This window comes from Rhodamnia argentea, chromosome 4 (genome assembly GCF_020921035.1).
Source record: "Rhodamnia argentea isolate NSW1041297 chromosome 4, ASM2092103v1, whole genome shotgun sequence".
NCBI classification, from domain to species: Eukaryota; Viridiplantae; Streptophyta; class Magnoliopsida; order Myrtales; family Myrtaceae; genus Rhodamnia; species Rhodamnia argentea.
Genome location: NC_063153.1, coordinates 8,568,425 through 8,589,770, shown reverse-complemented (window position 1 = coordinate 8,589,770; position 21,346 = coordinate 8,568,425). Strand labels below are relative to the sequence as shown.

The following is a 21,346-nucleotide window of genomic DNA, read 5'->3' as shown; positions in this document are numbered from 1 at the left end:
TCACCGGGCTTAAGTACATCTCAAGTGCCACAAGTTGTGTACGGCGCTCACTTTAGTGCCAAAACTTTCAAATCGATCACTTTAGTGTTAAGTTTTTTTAACTTCGATCACTTCAGTACCAATTTCTTTTAAAAACGATCACTTTAGAGCTAACGTGGCTTCCCGAAAATTCGACACGTGGTATTTTTTATTAATATTTGAGATGACGTGGCTCGGTGAATTTGACACCAAAGTGATCGTTTTTTAAAAATATTGGCATTTAAATGATCATTTTTAAAAAAAAGTTGGCACTCAAGTGATCGTTTTGAAAGTTTTGGCACTGAAGTGATCGAAGTTACAAAAACTTAGCACTAAAGTGATCGATTTGAAAGTTTTGGCATTAAAGTGAGCGTCGTACACAACTTATGGCACTTGAGGTGTACTTAAGCCTATGTCACCGCATGCGTCATTTGCGGCCACCATTTTTCCTTTTTCTTTTTCAACTTTCAAGTTATACAAATGAGCTCTCGTCATCAAGTTGGAGTGCAGAAAGAGAGAGAATCTGGACTCTCCAATATAAGAGGAATAAAAAAAAATGGTTTCGGTTAACATGAGTTTGTTCGGAAATTTTCCAAGCTCTTGGTAGAGAACATTTATGCGCTGCTCATCCTGCCTAATAACGTCGTTAGACAATAATTTTCTTTCAGGACCCATTTCATGAAATCTTCGTGATGAAATGCTCTTTCTTCATATTGACATCAAAGATGACGAACAGTGGTTTCTCCTAAAATACTATTTTACGTATGATTGTTTGGTCAATTCTACCATGTACTGTGGCCATTAGAACCGAAATAAAAAATTCATCCGTACACCTCAATTGTCTTGGGATTTTAATAAACAGATTTTTGCCCTTGATTATCTTAACGTACCTATTGTCAAAATAGTGGAAAAATTGTCAAAAAAAGTTTCAAATCTTTCGTACTTTTGCCAATTTAATCCTAAACCTTTTAAATTTACCAATTTAGTCTTAAATATTTTCACCTTTCGCCTATTCAATCCTATTGACTGAAAATCTTTGATGTGGACATCAATCGTCATACGTGGCACCGCCGGCACCGACCTGGATACTTCTAATGTTTTCAATATTTTTTTGTATTCTTAATTTTTTTACTATTTTTACTTTCCTTTGTTTTTTTTTTTTTTTGGGTTCAGAAGCCAGCGGCCCCTAGACAAGAGCCGGCGAGAGCCAATGACCCATGCCGGACCCGAGGGCAAGGGCCACCGAGCCCTCACGACCATAGGACCGGATCGCGGCCCTCACCTAAGGTCTAGCAACCCCTGCCAGCCTCCAAGCCGGAAAGGCAAAAAGAAGGAAAAAATTCAAAAAAAATTAAATAGTATTATTAAAAAATTATTACATATTGTCTATGTGAGTGCCGGCAGTGCCACATACAATGGTTTATGTCCACATCAGTGATTTCCACCCAATAGAACCGAATTAGTAAATGGTGGAAAGGTTTAGGAATCTATTGGCAAAAATGGCAAAAGGTTTAAGACTTTTTCGACAATTTTCCCTCAAAATAGTTATAGTATTCCCCAAATAATTGCTGTTGAAGTAATTAAGGCAATTGAGTTAGATTTTCACCTGCTTTTTGACTTGTTTGGATTGCACGAGATTAATTTTTGTTTTTTCTCCGAATATTGGCTGGCAGAGTTTATGTGTTCAGTGACGATTCATAAGAGGATGTCTATCAAGGATCGAATGTTCAATATCTGATCCTATCTGTGTACATTGTAATTCTGTCAAAAATTCTAGGGACTAACTTTTTTGTTTTTGTTTTTTTCCAGTTTCCGCTTTTCGAATGAGATCCAGTGGACCGTTTCATTGGCTCAAAATGGAAGTTGTTATCCTCTTTCTTTTGGAAACGTGCTCGGAATTAATACATAGGTGGTAACATGTTTGGATTGCTAGGAGTAAGAAATCATGATAATTGCATTATAGTCTCTCACTGTGAATGACATTTTTTTAGTCCATTATAAGAGATGTCAAATTCAAAGTATCATTGCACAAAAAAAAAATTAAAATTACTACGTGAAGATATTTAAATTCCATGTATGTCTTTGTCCTTCCAATTTTTGTTAGAAGCGAAGCTTGTCCGAGAGAAAAGACCAAAAACGAAGGTTCATCGGGGAAGCCGTATGAACACAGGAATTTCCTTCCTCAGCTTGTCTTAATCACGTGTGTTGACACATGAATTTTTACTAGCAAGACTAAAAACAAGCTGAAACGGCATTGTTTTGGCTTCTCTAAAGCCACATTGGATCCACGTGAATTACGCTTGCTTGTCGTTGTCCACGTAAGCCACCACGTACGGATTTTAATGGCCGTCTTGGACCAAACTATTGCGTTAGGGTCTATTTTGCGATCTTGGGACTCGTTTGGGATGTTTGTCAAATAAAAAAATTAGAAGTTTTGGTCATGGTGGGTATAGCAGTTTTCAGTAGTATTCTCCAATAACAATGTAATAGATTTTTAGTACATCCATATTGAGTGTACCTAGAGATGGTTGCCTAACCGAATTCATTTATAAACTACCCATTCAAAGATGGAAATGTAAAGAAATTTGTTTTTTTTATTGACGGTGAACGTGGCAATTAGTCGTTTTAAATGGGCAAATTGACAACTTTCAAGCCGGCCCTTAAGCGTGCTTTGCACAAATTTTAATTCCTAATCGTCATCTTCTTCCTCGTGAGCAATGGTGGCAGCGAATGTTATCAAATGCCCCCCTCATTTGTCTTCATATCCGAACATGCATCCATTTATTCCGAGAATTCATGAGCTAAACCTACATTTTACACAATCACATTTTTTTTTCTCTTTTTGGCTTGATAAGATATGCGCAACCCCTCTGGTTGAGGGTTGCATTTCCTAGAAATGAAATGTTGGTCCCACCTTAGACTAGAGCACATAAAGTCACACAAACTCAACACTTTTTTCTTGATCAATATATTTTCTTAAGATGGTAGGAAAATCTTGTTTATACTAAGGGACAGAAAATTTTGACTAAGTCAGAATCTTTTAGAAAAGAATAAGAGAGTTTTTCTAGTATGGTTCAAAGAAAAAACATAGTTGGCCGGCTCACACAGAAATCAAATATAATTGTCTCTTTCCCACCTAATGTTCTGCAGTAGCAGGTGGAGAACGTTAAAGGTGCTAAGACTTTTCAACTAGATTTGGAAATTTTTAAAGACTCCTTGGATGACCATAATGGCCAATCAATTTTATTTTTTTTTTTGGGTCTCCTTGGGATCAAGGAATCAAGTCTCTACACTATTACAAAATGCTATGATTAGATCCAAATTTTTTTTTTTTGTGCAACTGGGTTCCTAGGATGTGCAGAATCTTTCACAAAAGAATAAGAGAGTTTTTCTAATGTGGTTCAAGAAAGAAATAAAGGTTGCCAGCTCACATTGAAATCAAATATAATTGTCTCTTTCCTACCTAATGTTTTGCATTAGCAAGTCGACAACGTTAAAAGCACCAAGACTTTTCAACAAGATTTGGAAATTTTTAAAGACTTCTTGGATGACCACAATGGCCAATCAAAAGTTTTTTTTTTTTTTTTTTGTCTCCCTGAGATCAAGGAATCAACTCTCTAAACTATTACAAAATGTTATGATCATATCAAAAAGAAAAAAAATTGTGCAACTAGGTTCCTAGCATGTGCAGAATCTTTCACAAAAGAATAAGAGAGTTTTTCTTGTGTGATTTAAGGAAGAAACAAATGTCGTCGGCTCACATTGAAATCACATATAATTGTTTATTTCTCATCTAAAGTTCTCCATTAGCAAGTGGACAGCGTTAAAGGTGCCAAGATTTTTCAACAATATCGGCAACTTTTTAAAGACCCCTGGATGACTATAATTCCCAATAATAAAAAATTTGTCTGCTTGTAATAAAGGAATCAAGTCCCTAAACTATTACAAGATGCTATGATTCGATCCATTTAAAAAGAAGGAGGGGGGGGCGCGCGGGGTGGGGTGGGGCGTGGGGCGTGGGGTGTGGGTGCCTGGCGTACTAACATGATTTTTTATAGCCCAGCAGCTCAGGCCCATCCCCTAAGCGCTAGCCCTTGCAATTCGGACTCACCCATACATCCTAGATTGTTCAAACTTCAATTGTTGCAGTTTGCTTATATGAAAAATAAAATAAAATAGAGCTTCCTGTTGTTGAGTACAAATTGAAATCGAACTATCTATATTTTAGAAGTTCGTGATTTTTGTTCAATTAAGCCTCTGGGATAAATATGTGAAACTTTTAAGTGTGATTGGTTGAGAGAGAGTTTGATGAAATTCCTAAATAGGCAGACTACTTGGCTATTGATTGTCTGTTCATATAGCAAGTGTGCTTGGTTATTGTCAATGATTTCTATATATTCATAATCCACGTGGTATTGGTGCTTTATTTTAGTTTGGATTATCTCTAAATAGATTTCCATAGATCAAGCTTGCTTTGTTTTAGCCTCGTTTCATCTATGTATCGTGTCTTCGACTCTGGTTCACTTTGTTATTTTCTCTGCTCTGTTTGGATCAATATATGGAGCGAGTAAATCTTTCATGAGTTGCATTGTATAACAAATGAGAAAATAGTTAAAAAGTCCTACACCTATTGCACTTTTGCAATTCAATGCTAAATCTATCCCACTTTTCCAATTATATATATATGATGAAAATCTAAAGATTTTGTGTAAATCTTGAGTAAATGCTAGTAGGATTTAGCTATTAGCCTTAAGGATATATCTTGTTACAAACAAAGTAAAGTTAACTATGAGGATAAGACATATTTAGGTTCATTAGAACCATAAGAATATTCACTTGTCATACATTAGGTTTTGTGACACTTAAAGAGAGAGAATGTTGACAAACAAAGGAGATGACATGTAAGGTTTTTCTCTCCACGTGGTGTTATCCACTTGCCACATTAGCATATTGAATACATATAAGTAGAGTTAAAAGCACTTGTTAGCATGAACGGCTATGTTTTTGTTGATGCAATTATCGCCATGATTCGGTGTTTGAAACAGTTTCAATCGATATAGCCCAAGTAAGAGAATGTAAGAGTTTTTGTGATGTGTGATACATTAATTGTGATTGATATTTACTGTTTAATTTACAGGGTTGGTCTAAAAGGTAATAAGTAAAGGTTTTTAATTAGTCTAATATGGCCTAGCTAGTATGGGCCAAATAAAGTCCGGCTTGTGATGAGAGAGTTAGTGGCTGAAAACTTTATAAATAGTGCTCAAGTCTCTATTCTAATCTTGATAAACAAATAGTCTCACATAACGAGCAGTTACAAAACGAGTTCGTGAGAGGCAGTCTTATTCATCCAGTGATATAAAGGGGAATAGAGGAAAGCACTTGAACTTTGGATCCTTGCCATTTCGCATAAAAAACAATAGATTTCAAATCAGGTGCGAATTTGCTTTTTCTTCATTACTGTGTTCTATATTTTGGCTTTGGAGATCTTGGGGTGCTGTTTTTCACGGCTTACAACGCAAGCTTTCAATAGCGAATAACAGTAGCTTCTTGCGGCTGCAACAGAGCTAGCAAGCTTCCACGACGTTCGGCTGTGTCTCTATCATGCTTTCAAGAATTTCACGGCACTTCTGCAGTTCCTCACCACTACGCCCAACAGCTCCGGTGAGACATAATCTTCTAGACATGAAAGATACATGATCCCACACGATAAAAGAACATACGTCTAGCATTGGACAGCTATTTTAAACTTTCCCGTCACTTGTAATAGTTAGGGGAATGTCCCTTTTTAACGATATAAGAAACATTCCAAATCAGATCTTGACCGCCAAAATTGTGGGAAATTATTATAAAAGTTGTATTTCAGTCCTAATTTTTTTTTAATTTAACCAATTTAATTTTAAATCTTTTGTCAATTGGCCAATTGAGTCCTTCTTATCAAATAAAATGGCCGACATGGATTTCAGTCTTTCTCCGTGGCATAAATGGCTCCGAAATGGACAATTTTTGTAATTTAATATTATTTTTCTATTTTTTTCTTTTTTTTTGCTTGGACCGGCGAGGGTCATCTCGCCGCTTGGCTGCACACGCGATGGCTCTAGGCGAAAACCACACTTAGATTATCAGTAAGGTGTTCCCAGTTGTTATAATAAAGGAACAGCTTGAACCCCGGGATCACACTTGTACTTATTGGCGTTACGGGTTGTACACGCACCACGATCGAGAGATTCATCCTGTTCTTCCTTTTCCATTATCATCATCATATTCATGGTACCTTGTCTTTGAAAAGGACAAGATAATCTCTCTTGAAACTGACATCATTTTGAATTCCCCTTGTATGATTTTTGCATATGACTGCTTGGCCAAATGTACAATGTACAATGGCCGTCAAAATTAAATGTCATTCGTAGACCTCATGACTTTTCAATCTCAATAACTAAATTTTCACCCTTTTTCTATCTTAAAAAAAAAATAACGCAGATAATCCCTAAGCTTTGGCCTAATATTCATTGTCATTGAATTTTTAACTCGTTCACTGTGGTCTTTGAATTATTCCTAAATGTTGAATCTAGTTACTAGTATTCAATTTGTTTGATTTAGCACCTCAATTTTCCAAAGCAAAGTGAAAATAGTTTTTGGTTCTATTCATAAGTTTTCATAGTGACAATATTGCCTAGATTGCAGAATATCTTTTCATTTCAATCCATTTCTTAAATCAACGAAAATATGGTATTTACAAGTGTTATTATTGTTCTCTTTAGGTAAACTTTAAATTATGGTTTCTATGATAGTAAAAACATAGTTCAATTTAAAGTTCTATCCGGTTAATAAAACTTTAAAAATAAGTGTTTTCATGACGATAGCATCTTTAAATTTATCACACTTAAATGTTCAACCTTTTTTCAAGTACGATTAGTTAAATCTGTAAATTAGGAAATCAAAGTAGCAGGAGGGTAAACCGATATAACTCTAAGTATTATACTTTTACTAGCTAAAATAAATTTGGATGGAAGTATCGTGGTACTTATAATAACCAAAATTGGTAAAAAAAAAAAGTAATAAAAAGGTAGCCATACTTTTTTAGGGAACGGATTGGGTGTAAAGTTCAATTGAAAACTTATAGAAAGAATCTGAGATGGAGGGAAGGATTTGCAAGAGGGGACCAATAGCCATGATAACTGCTCATGTCTTGTCGTCGATGGTGAAAAAGCACGCTATATCTAGGAATACAAAGAGAGCTGCTATCCTAACAATCTAACAATAGTATCATTATTTTTTATCATAAATACACATATCATCACAGCGTGTTTTGCAATTGATGAGTGCTTTATGCAAAACATGCGGTGATGGTATGCGCATCTATGGTAAAAAATAACTGACGATATTATCAAACTGTCGGAGAAGCATTTTCCTAATACAAAAGACTGCAAATTTCATCCGCTCTCTACACAATTCTTTTCTGTTCTTTTTCTTATTCAAAACTCCACTCGATTGTTTCCATTTAGCCATATATGACCCCAATCCCAAAATTTTGTGATTTCTCTTAAATGATTTCTAGTCTTACGATGATCATGTTTTCAGATGTCTCGATGACCTCTTTAGGGCTTCAGCAATATTGTATAACTTCTTTATCTCTGCTATTCGTCTTCATGTTGAAATTGGTAAATTTGGAAATTAGTCGACAGTTTTACTATTGAATTCCACGTTTCCTCAATCCTTTTGCCATGCCAAACCTCCCTTCTTCTTTTTTTGTAGGTACGAATGTTAGAATCATTCCGCTCTTAATTATTGAGGACTCGAAGACAACTTCTAATCTCAAACTTCGATTTGAAAGTCTCATGGAAGCATGTTTATCCTATTACCTTAAAAAAAATTACCAAAAATGTTCTAGACCTTTTTTTTTTTTTGGTCAAAGTTCTAAACCTATTAAAATTTTGTCAATTCAATGATAATTTTTTTAGTTGTGCTAATTACGACCTAAACCTTTTCGCATTTATTTCAATCCATCCGGCCAATTTTTGATGGGAAATCACCGACGTAGCACAGTCAATACTGACATGGATAATTTAAATAATACTTTAGCATTTTTAATTTTTATTATTTTTAATTTTTAATTTTATTTTATTTTCTTCTCTTTTCCTTTTTTTTAATGTGGCTAGCGAGGATCGTCGGGCCGGCCACTAGGCTAGGGTTGTTGGGCCCTCGGCGATTGTAGACGAGTGCCGCAAAGCGCTTGCCGATTGTGGGCGATGGTCACGGCCCTCACCAGTGGCAAGCATGGGCTTTGTGGCCCTCGCCCAAACCATCACAGTTCCCGGCGAGGCTAGCCTCATTAAAGTCAATGAGGGACCGACGAGCCTCTTCGGCTAGTAAAACAAAACAAGGAAGAGAGAAGAAAAGATAAAAATGGAAGAGAAAGAAATATAAAACATATATAATATTTCAAAAACTATTGGAATTGTCCACGTCGGTTCCGATCGTGCCACAAAAGACGGCCAACATCTATGACAATATTTTCGGCCAAAATTAGTCGGATGGGCTCAATTGACAAAACGTGAAAATGTTTACAACTCAACCGACACAATTAAAAATTTTAAGACTGAATTGACAAAACATAAAAAGATTTAGAACTCAATTGGTATAACTAAAAAGTTTAGGACTAATTGGCAAAGTGTAATAGATTTAGGACATTTGCCATCACCTTAATAACAAATATAATAACTGCGTTTGGTTAAAGAGCAGACTGAAATCGGAATAGTGAACTCCAATCAGCTTTGTTCTACTTGTGACGATTTAAACCTATTTCATAAAATAGCTTGAGAGCCTGTCATTATCGATCTCCACGCCGTGGAAGATGGGGGTGATTCTTCTTTTCCCCAACTGTACGCCCTCCTCATTCTCTCATAGGGTTACAAGCTGCCGCCCAAGACGCCCCCTTCTTCCTCCCAATTTATTGTTCCCTCTGTGCTTCTTTATTTCTGTATTTTAGGCTTCTCCCATGATATTGTGATTGCGTATTCGACATTCTCGACGGAAGCAAGTTCTGAATATAGAAGCGCAAGCGCCTCAAATGAATCTACTCTATCCGAATCTACTCGCTTGCTCCAACTTTGGATACTTGCTTCAAATAGTCAAGTTCCACAAGTCTCGCAGGTTCTTTTGCTGAGTTCAGCCATCAGCTTATTTGAAAGTAAATTTGTGATCAGCGAATATATTTTGTATCCATTCTCTCTCGCTTTACAGTTAGATTTAGATTTGGGTGTTCTTCCATTCAATCTAAAGATAGATCTGAGATTTGCAAAGCATTCTCTATATTTTTTCAACCTTTTAGTGTTATTCTGATCTCTATAGGGTAATGATGTTGGAGACACCGAACCTAGGTGCAAACCATCTTTTGTCAAAATCGTAGTTCTTGGAAAGAAATTTCTCGAGACGTACTCATCATCGATGCTGGTGCGAGATTCGGTGATCAATCACCATATGAGTTTTGATGCTATTACAAATTCATCTTTGTGGGATGGACCAATCTCCCCAAGCAATATCAAGTTGATTTACTTTTCAGATTTTTTTACTTTATTTGCTTAATGGAATTTGCATCTTTGTTTTGAAGCTATATGCTCCCTTTTTATATAAAATGAAGATTTCCGTTCCGATTAAAAAAAAAAAACAGAAGTCCGACCCAACTAACTATTCAAATTTAGCACTCGAGCCGGTGAAAACAAGTAACAGAATCATCAGTATATAGTGATCCGAAGTTGGTGTTCTTGGTGGAGTGGATGAAATTGGATCCACCTACTACACTTGTGGATATCACTATTCATTCAACGTCAATTTTTTCATTTCAACCCATGGATCTAATCCATATTTCAAAGTAAGATCTTGAGAAACTAGGGCATATTCTCACAAGCTGTTTCTACATCATAGCTGGCATTGTATTATAAGCATTTTCAAGGATAAATGGTGATGATGTAGCGCCACACAAGTGCTACGTCAGAAAAACTTTACAAAGAAAAAGAGAAACTAAACAACCCAAAAAAACAAAAATTTCCAGCTCTGACAAACATAGAATCTAAAAAATGACAAAGTACATGGAAGTTGGTGGATCTTGGTCAAGAGAAGTGTCAGATGTGTCCAAAAAATCTAAATTAACCAGATTCATGAGGCCATGAACAAGCCCGAAGTAGATGCATCAAAACAAAAGACGAATTAAAGAAGCCCGCGGTGACTGTCAAATTCGATAGTAAGCGACCGCCAAGATCCTCAAACAACCAGGATAGTCTCCCAATTGCACCAGAGATTTCAACTGTCAGATTTGTATGAACAGTCAATTAGTTACTGTGAATGGACAAGAACATCAGGTAACATTTTTATGGATAAACAGTCAATCCTAGCCAGTTTCATTTCTTTTGAGATTTCCAATTAAATCAGGCAGATCTACTATCTTTAACAGTTGGCAATCCAACTCCACCAGCAATTCAAATTTTCCCAGACGCGTATGGGAGTTCCTTTTCTTTTGTTGCAGAGCACCCTTTTCTAACCCTCTAAAAAAACATGGGAGGTCATTGATATACCCTGCAGATATGCTAACCTTGTAAATAATGAACCTACGCATTAGCATCGTAAACCAACTTTATTACCAAATGAAATAGAATGCAGTTGGCGAGAAGTTCATTACCCTGACAGCAAATCCATTCACCTTTTCTATGACAACCGACAAAAAGAAGGCTTCAGGAGTCACCGTCTAACGATTTCCTTGCTTTATAAACCTCTGCAACGACCAATTGAAGTACTTCTTCGTAGCTGCAGCAATGCACAATTCAAGGACAGTTCATTTTTAGTAGGACAAACAGAAATTTAAAAAGGATATCAAAATGACAATCTAATTGTTGATCTGACTTTTCAAACCACCGTAACTTGAAGATATTTAACTCGGAAACAAAACCAGAGGAAAAATGAAAGAGTAAGCGAAAAAATTGTGCAGCTGTGGACGACAATGCAATTTTGTTCTGTTCAACCAGAGAGTTCCTCCAGATATTATAAACTAGAAGGATCTACTTCTCATCCTATAGGATTGAATTTGCTTGAGTGGGCAACTATTTATATGCAAAAGGGTTGCATTGCAGTAACTTTGAAACTCTCTGAGTTGGGAAAGTCAGATTGAATGACTTACCTATTATTTTTCAAGACGAAACCCCTCATTGCTGCAACCTCAATTAAGGCCTCTTTCCACGACTTCACTTCATTGTGGTCGAAGTTCATCCCATGCTTGTCAAGGGCATTGTTATATAAATTAGTTTCGAGCTTAACATCATCAATTTCCACATCGAAGAAAATGGGGAGGATTCTTCTTTTCCCCTTTGATTCTGCTGTACATTTTACCATGCAGGCAAGTTCGCGGAGACACCAATGACTGGAAGCATAGTTTCTAGAGAAGACGGGTATGTAGATATTGGAGCTAGCAAGTGCTTGCAGAATCTTTTCCCCAATCCCTTCTTTGGACCTATAGTCATCGAGACTACTGTAAACAGAAATTTGATTGTGGAACATCCAATCGTGAAGATAACTGACAATGCTTCGATGCGTGTCTACTCCCTTAGAACTCAGAAACACGTCGTACATAGATAATTTGTGGGAAAGCCAGGTCGATCTGGAGATGTCCAACAATCTTTCCAGGATAGTGTGACCACAAGTATCCAACACCCAGCTTTCTAAGCCCTCGATGCCCTCGATGGGTCGTAAATTTGGACAAGCTTCTAGATCTAGATGCTGTAGCTTACCCAACTTGGATAAATTGGGTAACTGTCCTATTAAATCACAACTGGAAATACGGAAGTATTGCAAAGATTCCAGTTCAGACAAACCTTGAATCTCAACTAGCCTACTCAAGCCCTCCAATTCCAAGCGCTCTAGACTCCTCAAGAGTGACAAACCAGGTATTTTCTCAAGGGATTTACATCTACGTATGAACAGTTCCCTTAAATGTGTTAGGCCTAGATCGACGGGTAGGTGTGAGATTGCACAGTCAATTACATGCAGAACTGTCAATTTTGATAAGTTGGAAAAGTGTGGCAGCGGACTAATACCTCTAAGTTTCAAGGTCGACAAATGAGATGGAAGCTGATAGGACAGTTGCTCTCTCATCGAAGCTGCTTCAATTTTTGAATGATAGTCCTGCCAAGTAGAGCGAGGTATATTTGTAGAACTGCTCAATCTTTGTAATTCCAGATGTTCCAAACCGGTGATGCATGAAGGGTCGGGGACAAGAGAGAAGTCTAGAGCCCGAACCGCAAGGAATTTCAAACTTGATGGAAGAGCCGGCACTTGTTGAAGCTCAATCGAACCCACTTCAAGTTTTTGGAGATCAAGACCACTTATCTCTGCAGGCAATCTAGAAACACTAGTAAATGCTAAGTTCAATGTCTTCAAATGACGTAGCTTCCCAATTTCCTCCAAGTTTTTATCCGTCGGATCCCGGGATTGATGGGCATATAAACCTTCAAGCATCTCCAGTCCTCCAATAGTTCGAGGAATCTCCCTTATCTTCGTTCTACATAAACTCAACACCTTTAGTTTCTTTAACTTTCCGATAGAATCGGGCAGTTCAACTATGCTTGAGCTTGATATATCCAATTCTACCAACATTTGCAACTCCCCAATTGAGCTGGGAAGTTCCTTTATTCCCACGCATTCACGTAAAGTTAAGCATGTGAGATTCACCGCCCCTCCAATTGAGTCCGGAAGTTTGCATATTTTAGGGTGGTAGCTTAATCTTAAACTCAACAAAGATTTCAAATCGCCAAATCTCTCCGGAAGCTTCAAGGGTTGAAAATTTTGGGGCATGATGATCTGCTTCAAAGATTGTAGAGAACTGATTTCTTCAGGCAACTCCCCAAGACAACTACACCCTTTGATATTCAAAGTCTCTAGGAGTTGAAGTTTAGAAATGGAGGGGTGAATTGTGATCAAATTGGAACACCGAGCAAGTACTAACGTCTCCAAAGACGTGAAATTAGAGAAGTCGGGTGTCCTCCTCAACTTTGTGCAATCCGATAAATCCAGAACTTTTAATTTTCTTGTCATCTGCAAAAAAATAAAACGTGAAATTAAAAAGGACTGAACACATCAATCATCCTAGATCTGTTATGTAAGCAATTATTTCATTTTTATATTGCAATGTTTACTAGCAAATGGCACAACTAGGTCGCTTCTAACACTTTGAGGAAAACAGAATAATTTTCCATGGTAAACATGCACCGTCAATGTAATTGAAAAATTTTAAGTCCTTTTTAATGAATGTATTGCTCATAACTAAGTATTAGTGGTGAAACAGTAAGTTAGCAGTGAAATTCATAAGCTACTACGGATTTATTGTGATAAAACAGATACATTGTTCGTAAAACATCACTGGTAACCGATACTTCTAGTAAAGCAAATAAATAATAAATTCATATTCTACAAATGGAAAAACCTGCTAATTTGTTAAAAATCATAACACACAAAAAAAAAAACCAAAAGGTTGCTTATTATCTATCGGGGAAAGCAGGGTAAATCTATTATTTCGTTAGTATTTTATCACAAGCTATACTCGTAAAACCAAAATAAATCTAATAATCTACTACGATTTTATATTAAAAGAATAGTTTTCTATTCGTAAGTTACAATCATCAACCAATAGTACTAGTAAACTATGTAAGCAATTCATAATCCACTAGCTGAAAAACGTGCTTGCTTGTCAAAGCGAACGACACTTCGTAGTGTGTACTGTCAATTACTATATCTGTATGTTACTGAAAAATAAAACTTGGTACTCGGTAAAATCAAAGCAATGGCTATAACCTACCAACCATTTACCACAGTAAATAGTATTTTGTTTGTAAGTTAGGCCAGTCAAACGACGCTATTAGTAAAGTATCTAGCAAACCATAATCTACTAATTAATGAAGGGGATCACACGTGATATTAAAAAACAATTGGTAATCTGCTATTAGGTTTGATGATACTAAAATTGTTATAAACTAAAAAGTTGCCTATCATTGATTAGTTATCAATGATATTTCACATTTACCAACTATCAGGTTTACAATACACAAACGAGTTTTCATTCCGGCAATGAATTTATAGAAATTTGAATAGCCCTTGAAGTTTTAGTATTCCCATGATTTGAAAGTCTTTTAACTACACGAGAATGGGGCACTTCTACATATCCCTCACTCGTGCATCTTCTCGACGTAGAGTAAAAAATGAATTTAAAAAAAAAATGGTACAGCATGGTAAAAGAAATTTACGTGGTAACAATACTTCGTCGTGATCAAGTCTCAAAAGTGTCTTAGAAACACAGTACAAGATTCTACCAAACGAACGAGGACAGATTGTCAAAAAAATCTCAAACGTATTATACGGCGGTCAATTCAGTCATAAATATTTTAATTTTGTCAATTTAATCCTAGACCTTTTGACAAGTTATCAATTTAATCATTTCACCCAATTTTGGCTAAAAACCATTCACGTGGCGGTCCAATCAATTCTGGTCGTCCTACGTGGCATAGCCGGAGTTGACATGGACAATTTTTTTTTTTTTTTATTTTATATTTCTTTTTCCTTCTTCCTCCATTAGTCACATAGCCTTGGCGATGGTCGACAACCGGCCACGAGCAAAGGCCGATGAGGTCGGCCTCACCCAGCCACTATTGAGGCTTGACCTCGACGAATCTAGTCAAGTCGGCATCTCCAGCCTTTGGGCAAGGGTTGACCCTTGTCAACCCTTGCCTAATGATGGTGAGGTCGAGCCTCGCTTGGGGGGGCAGTGAGATCCGTCGAGGACCTAGTCGGCCAGAGCAAGAAGAGCGGAAAGAAAGAAAGGAAAAATTAGAAAATTCAGAAAAATTTAAAAAAAATGTAAAAAAAAATACCACGTCGGTATGCGATCGTGCCACGTAGGGCGGTCAATGCCTTTCAGGACAAAATTAGTCGAAATGGCTAAACCGACAAATCACCAAATTGTTTAGCACACTAAATTGACAAATTATCAAAATATTGAGGACTAAACTAGAACAATTTAAAGATTTATGATTAAATTGGCAAATCATCAAAAGGTTTAGCACTAAATTTGCACAATTGAAATGTCTAAAACTGAGTTAGACGCCGTATAGTAGTTTTATGACTTTTTGGACAATTTTCTCAAAGGTGCAACAATGTCTTCCCTTCCCTTCTTTAATAAAAAAGAAGAAGAAGAAGAAGGAGGAGGAGAAGCCAACGGCCGTCCATTTTCAGCCAAAGAAGACCTTTAGACTACACCAAGCCATAAAGCATCCAAAGTCCAATCTCCAAAGTAGGTAAATTTTTAATTCCTCAAACCAAGGTGGTAACGGATGCTTGGTAAGTACTATGAATTGGTAGTGCGGATTTTACGCATATCATATTTATATGTCACTCATACTAAATCAGTCCGTATTGAATATATGAATATAGAGCAACAATGATATTCTGCTCGTAACATCATTTTCCGATGCCATGCGATTCTATAGCTTCCTCTCCTTTCTTTTCAAATGCATTTAGCTGGTTGTAGTTGACTCTATATGTTAGACTAGCCCAAAATATTTTATATCCGGGGAGCACACCAAGGATGTGTACCACACATTGGATGATCAGTAAAGATGGAATAAAAGTGAATGGAGTAAGGCATATCGTACCTGGATTTGGCTCCACCCACCCCAGTCATCTTCGATATCACTTCTTGAAAGGTCTAGCACGACCAAATTAGCAAAATGAAAACTCTCCGCATAAAGTACCTTATGCATAATTTCCCAAGAAAACCATCTTAGATTCGAAAGAAGATTCTCGAAGTTGCCAAAAAGGTCAACGCCTTTCACTCGAAGGAACCTTAGGTTTGGTAGAGCAGCTAATTCTTCAGATGCAATGCTGCGGTTGCAGCCATCGGAAGTCAAGCTTAGTGCTTCCGCATCTTCATTTTTCTGCATATCATGGACTCAATATTGAGCATGCAACATACGGTTTACAGAGCTACAAGAAGAGAGGACCCAAAAGCCCAGTCAAACAATTTCCCCAATAGTTGAGCTCGCCACATACGCTTTCCAAAACTATTGCAAACTCTTTTTCCCCACAACCTCCTCTTCTACATAAACTAATTTTCGAGTCTAAAGGTATCATATTTTCGTTTTCTTCTTTTCCAGAAATACAATTTACATAGTCAAAGTTTTTCTTAGTTTACTCTAAAAATTGGTGTTGAAAATAATATTAAAATTCTTGATAAAGCAAGTTTTTTTTTTTTTAATTCATTTTACCTAGATCACAGTAAACTGTTCTTTGTTTTTTTCCACTTTTCAGAAAAGCTACTTTTCTATAGACTAGAACCAAGAAAATAAAGCCAACAGTCGGGCAATCTCTTTCGGCTCTCTCTTCAAACTTTGATATCTTTGACCAGAAGGTTAGACAGAGAGATGTAACCCCCGCAAGGTAAAAGCGACGTTAAACAAAGCTACCTATTAGTGTTGGATGCATATTTTAACCAAATTGCTGCTTTAAGTGGGAAAGAAAAATTCAAAGAATTTCTTGAATCAAATATTTTCAGACATACGCAGTTCCCGTTTACCTTTTTTCCTTCCAGTAGCTTTAGGGCATCCTCAGAAATCCACAGCCTACAAAACTTGCGAGAATACACTTGAAGAACAATATACCTTCCAAAGTCACGAACTTGGTCATGCATCCAAAACCTATTACCATCTCTAATTTTGATCAAGGACCTTTGAGAGAGAACCCTTATTGCAATGGTGGGAAAGTATCCACAATCCTTCCACATGATAACCGGATAAGTTCTGTCCACATTGATGAAAAAGCACGCTATATCGAGAAAAACTTCTTGTTGCTTGCCCTCTAATCGTTCATAACTTATCATTAATGTATCTCGGACATCCTCAAAAGGACCTTCCTTTAACTTCTTCAGTGTCTCATCCCATACTTGTATTTTCTCCAAATGCCCCAAATCTTTGCCCCAGTCAAAAAGATTGGACCCTATCACAGCTACAGCCAAAGGAAGCATGCCCACCGAACGAACAATTTGTCTTGAAAGAGCTTCATATTCTTCCACAGCAGAATCACTTCTGAATGCATGCTTATAAAACAACTGAAGAGCTAAATCAGATCTCATTTCATGAACTTCATAGCACAGAATTCCTTCAGGTTGGTTAAGGACCTTTTTACTGGATGAGTCCACTTGAGTCGTCAGGATGCTTTCATCCCTAGTTGTGATAATGATTCTGCTACCAGAACAAAACCAATCAGATTTTCCAGCGAGTTTTTCGAGTTGCTCTTTGCTGTCTAGATCATCAAGAACAATAAGTACTTCTTTATTACTCAGTACTTTTTTTATCATCCTGATCCCACTGTCAACATCTTTAATTTGGTTAGCAATCCCATGACTGGCCAAATCTGATAAGAGCTTTTTCTGCAATTCTAAAAGACCACCATGAGGTTGTGACGATGAGCGAATATCTTCAACGAAACTACAGCGTTCAAAGTGAAAAGATAGTTTGTTGAACATGACTTTGGCAAGAGTTGTTTTTCCAACACCACCAATGCCGTGGATACCAACAAAACGTACACCACCAGAGCTAACATCCAACAATTTCATTATGGCTTCCATACGAGCATTATCTTCAACCAAATGGTCAGTCACAATTACGTGTCTTGTATTAAGCTTACGGCAAACCTCTTCAACAATCGATTCAATTTGTTCTCCTTGGCTGCAGCAAAGCATGCAAGTTTCATTTAAGTCAAAGACATGATAGACTACAGGACTTTAGGGAACATATGGATACATAACCCAACTATTTCAACTACTTAAACAAATGCAAATCATAAATGAAATGCCCCGATGCTTTTATGTTCGGAAATTTCGAAGGACAAATTTTCATCCTATGGAATGTCAAAAGTCGGGGGAATTTACCGTTTGCCATTGAGTTCACGTCCAATTATACCTCCAACCGTTTTGAGGGCACTTTCCCATCGCTTCAATTCATCGGAGCCAAACTTCTTCATCTTCTCGAGCTTGCGTATGGCTTTTCTGTATAAATCAGTTCTGAGCTTCACATCATCAGCCTTCACTTCATAGAAAATGGGGATGATCTTTTTCTTCCCATCTGAATTCGAGGTGCGTTCTACCATGCATTCTACCTCACGAAGACACCATGGACTGGAAGCGAAGTTTGGAGAGAAGATGGGTATATAGATTTGAGACTCATCAACTGCCTTTAAAATTTTACTGATTCTTTCACCATCTTCAAGTTCGTCACTGTCGAGGAAAACGCGAATTCCGGCACCTCTCAAGCCATAATAGAGCCAATCGGTGAATCCATTGCGAGTATCTGGTCCCCGAAAACTCAAGAACACATCGTACTCTTCTCCAGACGCATTTTCCGTTCTTGACGTTGACTCCGAGTCCCCCCTTAATGCCTCGTTCTCTTCTCCAGACCCACCGTCCATTCTCGAGGTTGATTCCGAGTTCCTCCTCTTTGATTTCTTGAGCTGTCTCAGGACCCTGCCAAAAATTACAAACACTGGTTTCGCTTGAATCTAAATCGAACAAGCAGGCTGAATAGCATCAAACGTGTAAAGGAGCAATTTTTTCTTCTCTTTTCTTAGTGGGTGTGTTCTATCAGTCAACAAGAGCTCCAACAGAAGTCGAATGAGAGCTACTTACAGTCCTCCTACAGCCAAAGTGAGAATGGCGACTAGAGCCTGACCTCCATTGAATCCCATTCTGTGAGCCGATCCTCTCAGCTATATTCACTCAAAGAAGAGGACGACGCTTCTGTAAAAAGAGCAAATTGGGAGGAGGAAGATCGACTATACCTTCTCAACGTGAAGAGAAAGAAGAAGGGAAAAGTCAAAGGCAGAGAAGAAGAAGAAGAAGGCGAGTTTCTGGGAAAGACGGGAGCAAGCTGTGTGATTCCTTTTTGCTTTAAAGGAAAATCCTCCACAGTCGGTCCTCATTCCCTGTTGAAAACACCAAAAAGTAGTTCCATAAAACAAAAGTAGAACGAAAAAGTAAAAGCAACGTCACTTCATTTGTTTTACAGCTGGTTACTGCAATAGTAAACTTGTGATCGAAAAAGTACATGCCTTTCTTTTTTTTTTTAACTGACCTATGAGTAAAATGGCAAGTGGTTTGGCCCAAAAAAGTACGAGAGCTAGAAGACAGAGCAAAGGTGGGCTATTCTTGCATGGTTAATCATCGGTGCTATTAAGAACAAGAGTAGGTCAGGCAATAAAATATGGAAACCACTACAAGAAGTTAAGTAACTTATTCATTCTGTCTATTATTGATGACTGGTCATGGCCAGATTTGGAGCATCTTTTTGCCGAAAAATATCATCTTTCACTATTGTTTTTGCCATCTACAATCATCACTGCAAAGTCTGCAATCCAAGGTATTTTATAATGTCTGTTTCTGGACCTTTGTTGTAGGAACTATATGTACATGTGGCTTCCCCTGCTGAGACCGACATTTATTCGGGATGGGTACTTTTGTAGTACCTTTTATGTAAACATGTCAAACTTGTAATTGAGTCGGCCAAATTACCGCATATAACCAGTTTATGACCTGTTTATTGCAGTACAAAATTCTCAATTTACACTCGACCTAATGCATAGCAAACCTAACTTTTATTGATAACACACTTTCATATCTAATTCAATTGAGTCGGTCTATTTGAGGAGAGAAAATAAACGTAAACGCAATTGATGTTCGAGGAGATAGATGAAGAAAAAGTCAATGACATGCCCCACATCACTTGTGCTCATTGCATTTTTGAAATTCCTTGACAAAGTCAACATGAAAACACGCCATTGAGCGGGATTCTTTTCTGGAGAAATCCCTCATGCTTAGCACTAATCGCACACAATCTTCTCTACCTAAAACACGAAGCTCATCTCAAGCTTCTCAAAATCTCACGCCGCAATCCCCGGTGTTTGCATGCTCACCTACCCTAACTCTGCTCTATATAACCTCTTCCTGATATCAAAGAAGTTGAATGGTTGTTTTAGTACTAAATTTGCACTAGTGTCAAATTCCATGAGAAGGAAGTTGCTCTTGAAACTCCCCAATGAAGTCACCTCGATGTTTTCCGATTCAACAAGTGCTATCAAAACCAGACGGATGAGATCGTCCACGTGTTTCTAGACGTGCATATAAAGCTACCTGGGAGATTCAATATACATTTAGGAAATCTAGAGGAATAGTTACATTTTGAAATGATATAGGTATAGAGTGCATGCAGGGCAAAATGAGACAAGTGAAAGATATTGAAATCAGGACATATGCTTTGAGTTGCTGGACTGATTAAGAAAGTACTCATAACCGTGAGTTTGAGAAATTAAGGTATTAGGTGTTTTGCTTACAACATCAAGTAAAATATGATAGGAATCCATCGATGCAAACATTTTGGACAACGCAAGATTAAGGACCCAATACCCAAAAAAAAAAACAATATTAGCATCTATCGCAATTTTATTTTTGTCTCATAAAAAACCCCAATTTTCACTTTTATCTCAATTCTACATGCCAAATAACCCACAAAACCCTAACTTTAACATATGTTCTAATTATATCCAAAACTTTCTTTTTTTGCCTTATAAAAAACCTCCAATTTTTACTTTTATCCCAATTCTATCACTGTTAACCTTTCTTCCATAATCACCGTTAGTTAATATTTCGTGGCATTTTCACGTCATTAATGAATTACAACTCAGCAAACTAACATGAAAAAATCCCCCAACTTCTCTTCTATTGTTTGCTTGCCTAGCACATTGCCATGAGATAAAAAGCCACTCAAGAGGGCGCGTTTTGGACTCCCTTCGGCACTTAATATCCCAAAGAACGGCTAGACGTGGAGATCGATTTATTTGAACGAAACGATTTCAAATCTCATCATTCTTGAAACGTGCTGTTTTCAAATTTCGAAGATTCATTGATAAGTTCAGCGAGGAAATTTAAGTCACGTAGAATTAACGAACGATTATTATGCACGGAAGGGCGATGGTGGTAAAATTTAGACAAAGTAAAAGTTGGGAGGTTTGTGAAACAAAAAAAAATGGATATAATTGGGACGACATATGCTAAAGTTGTGGGTTTTTTTTGGGTCTATGAGAAAAAAAAAAAAGGTTTTCAATGTAATTGGAACGAATGATAAAGTTGGGGTTTTTTAGGGTATTAGGCCAAGATTAACTCAGTGTCAACATGTTTATGAATGCATGCGTCGACGCATTACCATATTTATTCGTCTATGCTTCTTGGATAATTCTTTACGATTTCGGT

General features: G+C 37.2%; 1 protein-coding gene across 1 annotated transcript; it reads right to left on the bottom strand.

Annotated features, from left to right (window-relative positions):
* Nucleotides 1–10,668: 10,668 nt before the first annotated feature.
* Nucleotides 10,669–18,953, bottom strand: LOC115732078 (disease resistance protein L6-like). Its single transcript, XM_048277615.1, has 6 exons — nt 18,731–18,953; nt 17,978–18,568; nt 16,625–17,774; nt 15,705–15,986; nt 11,186–13,095; nt 10,669–10,815 (listed from the first exon to the last, which is right to left on the bottom strand). The coding sequence occupies exons 1-6, from the start codon at nt 18,787–18,789 to the stop codon at nt 10,743–10,745; spliced, it is 4,065 nt and encodes a 1,354-aa protein (XP_048133572.1). The 5' UTR covers nt 18,790–18,953; the 3' UTR covers nt 10,669–10,742.
* Nucleotides 18,954–21,346: the final 2,393 nt, after the last annotated feature.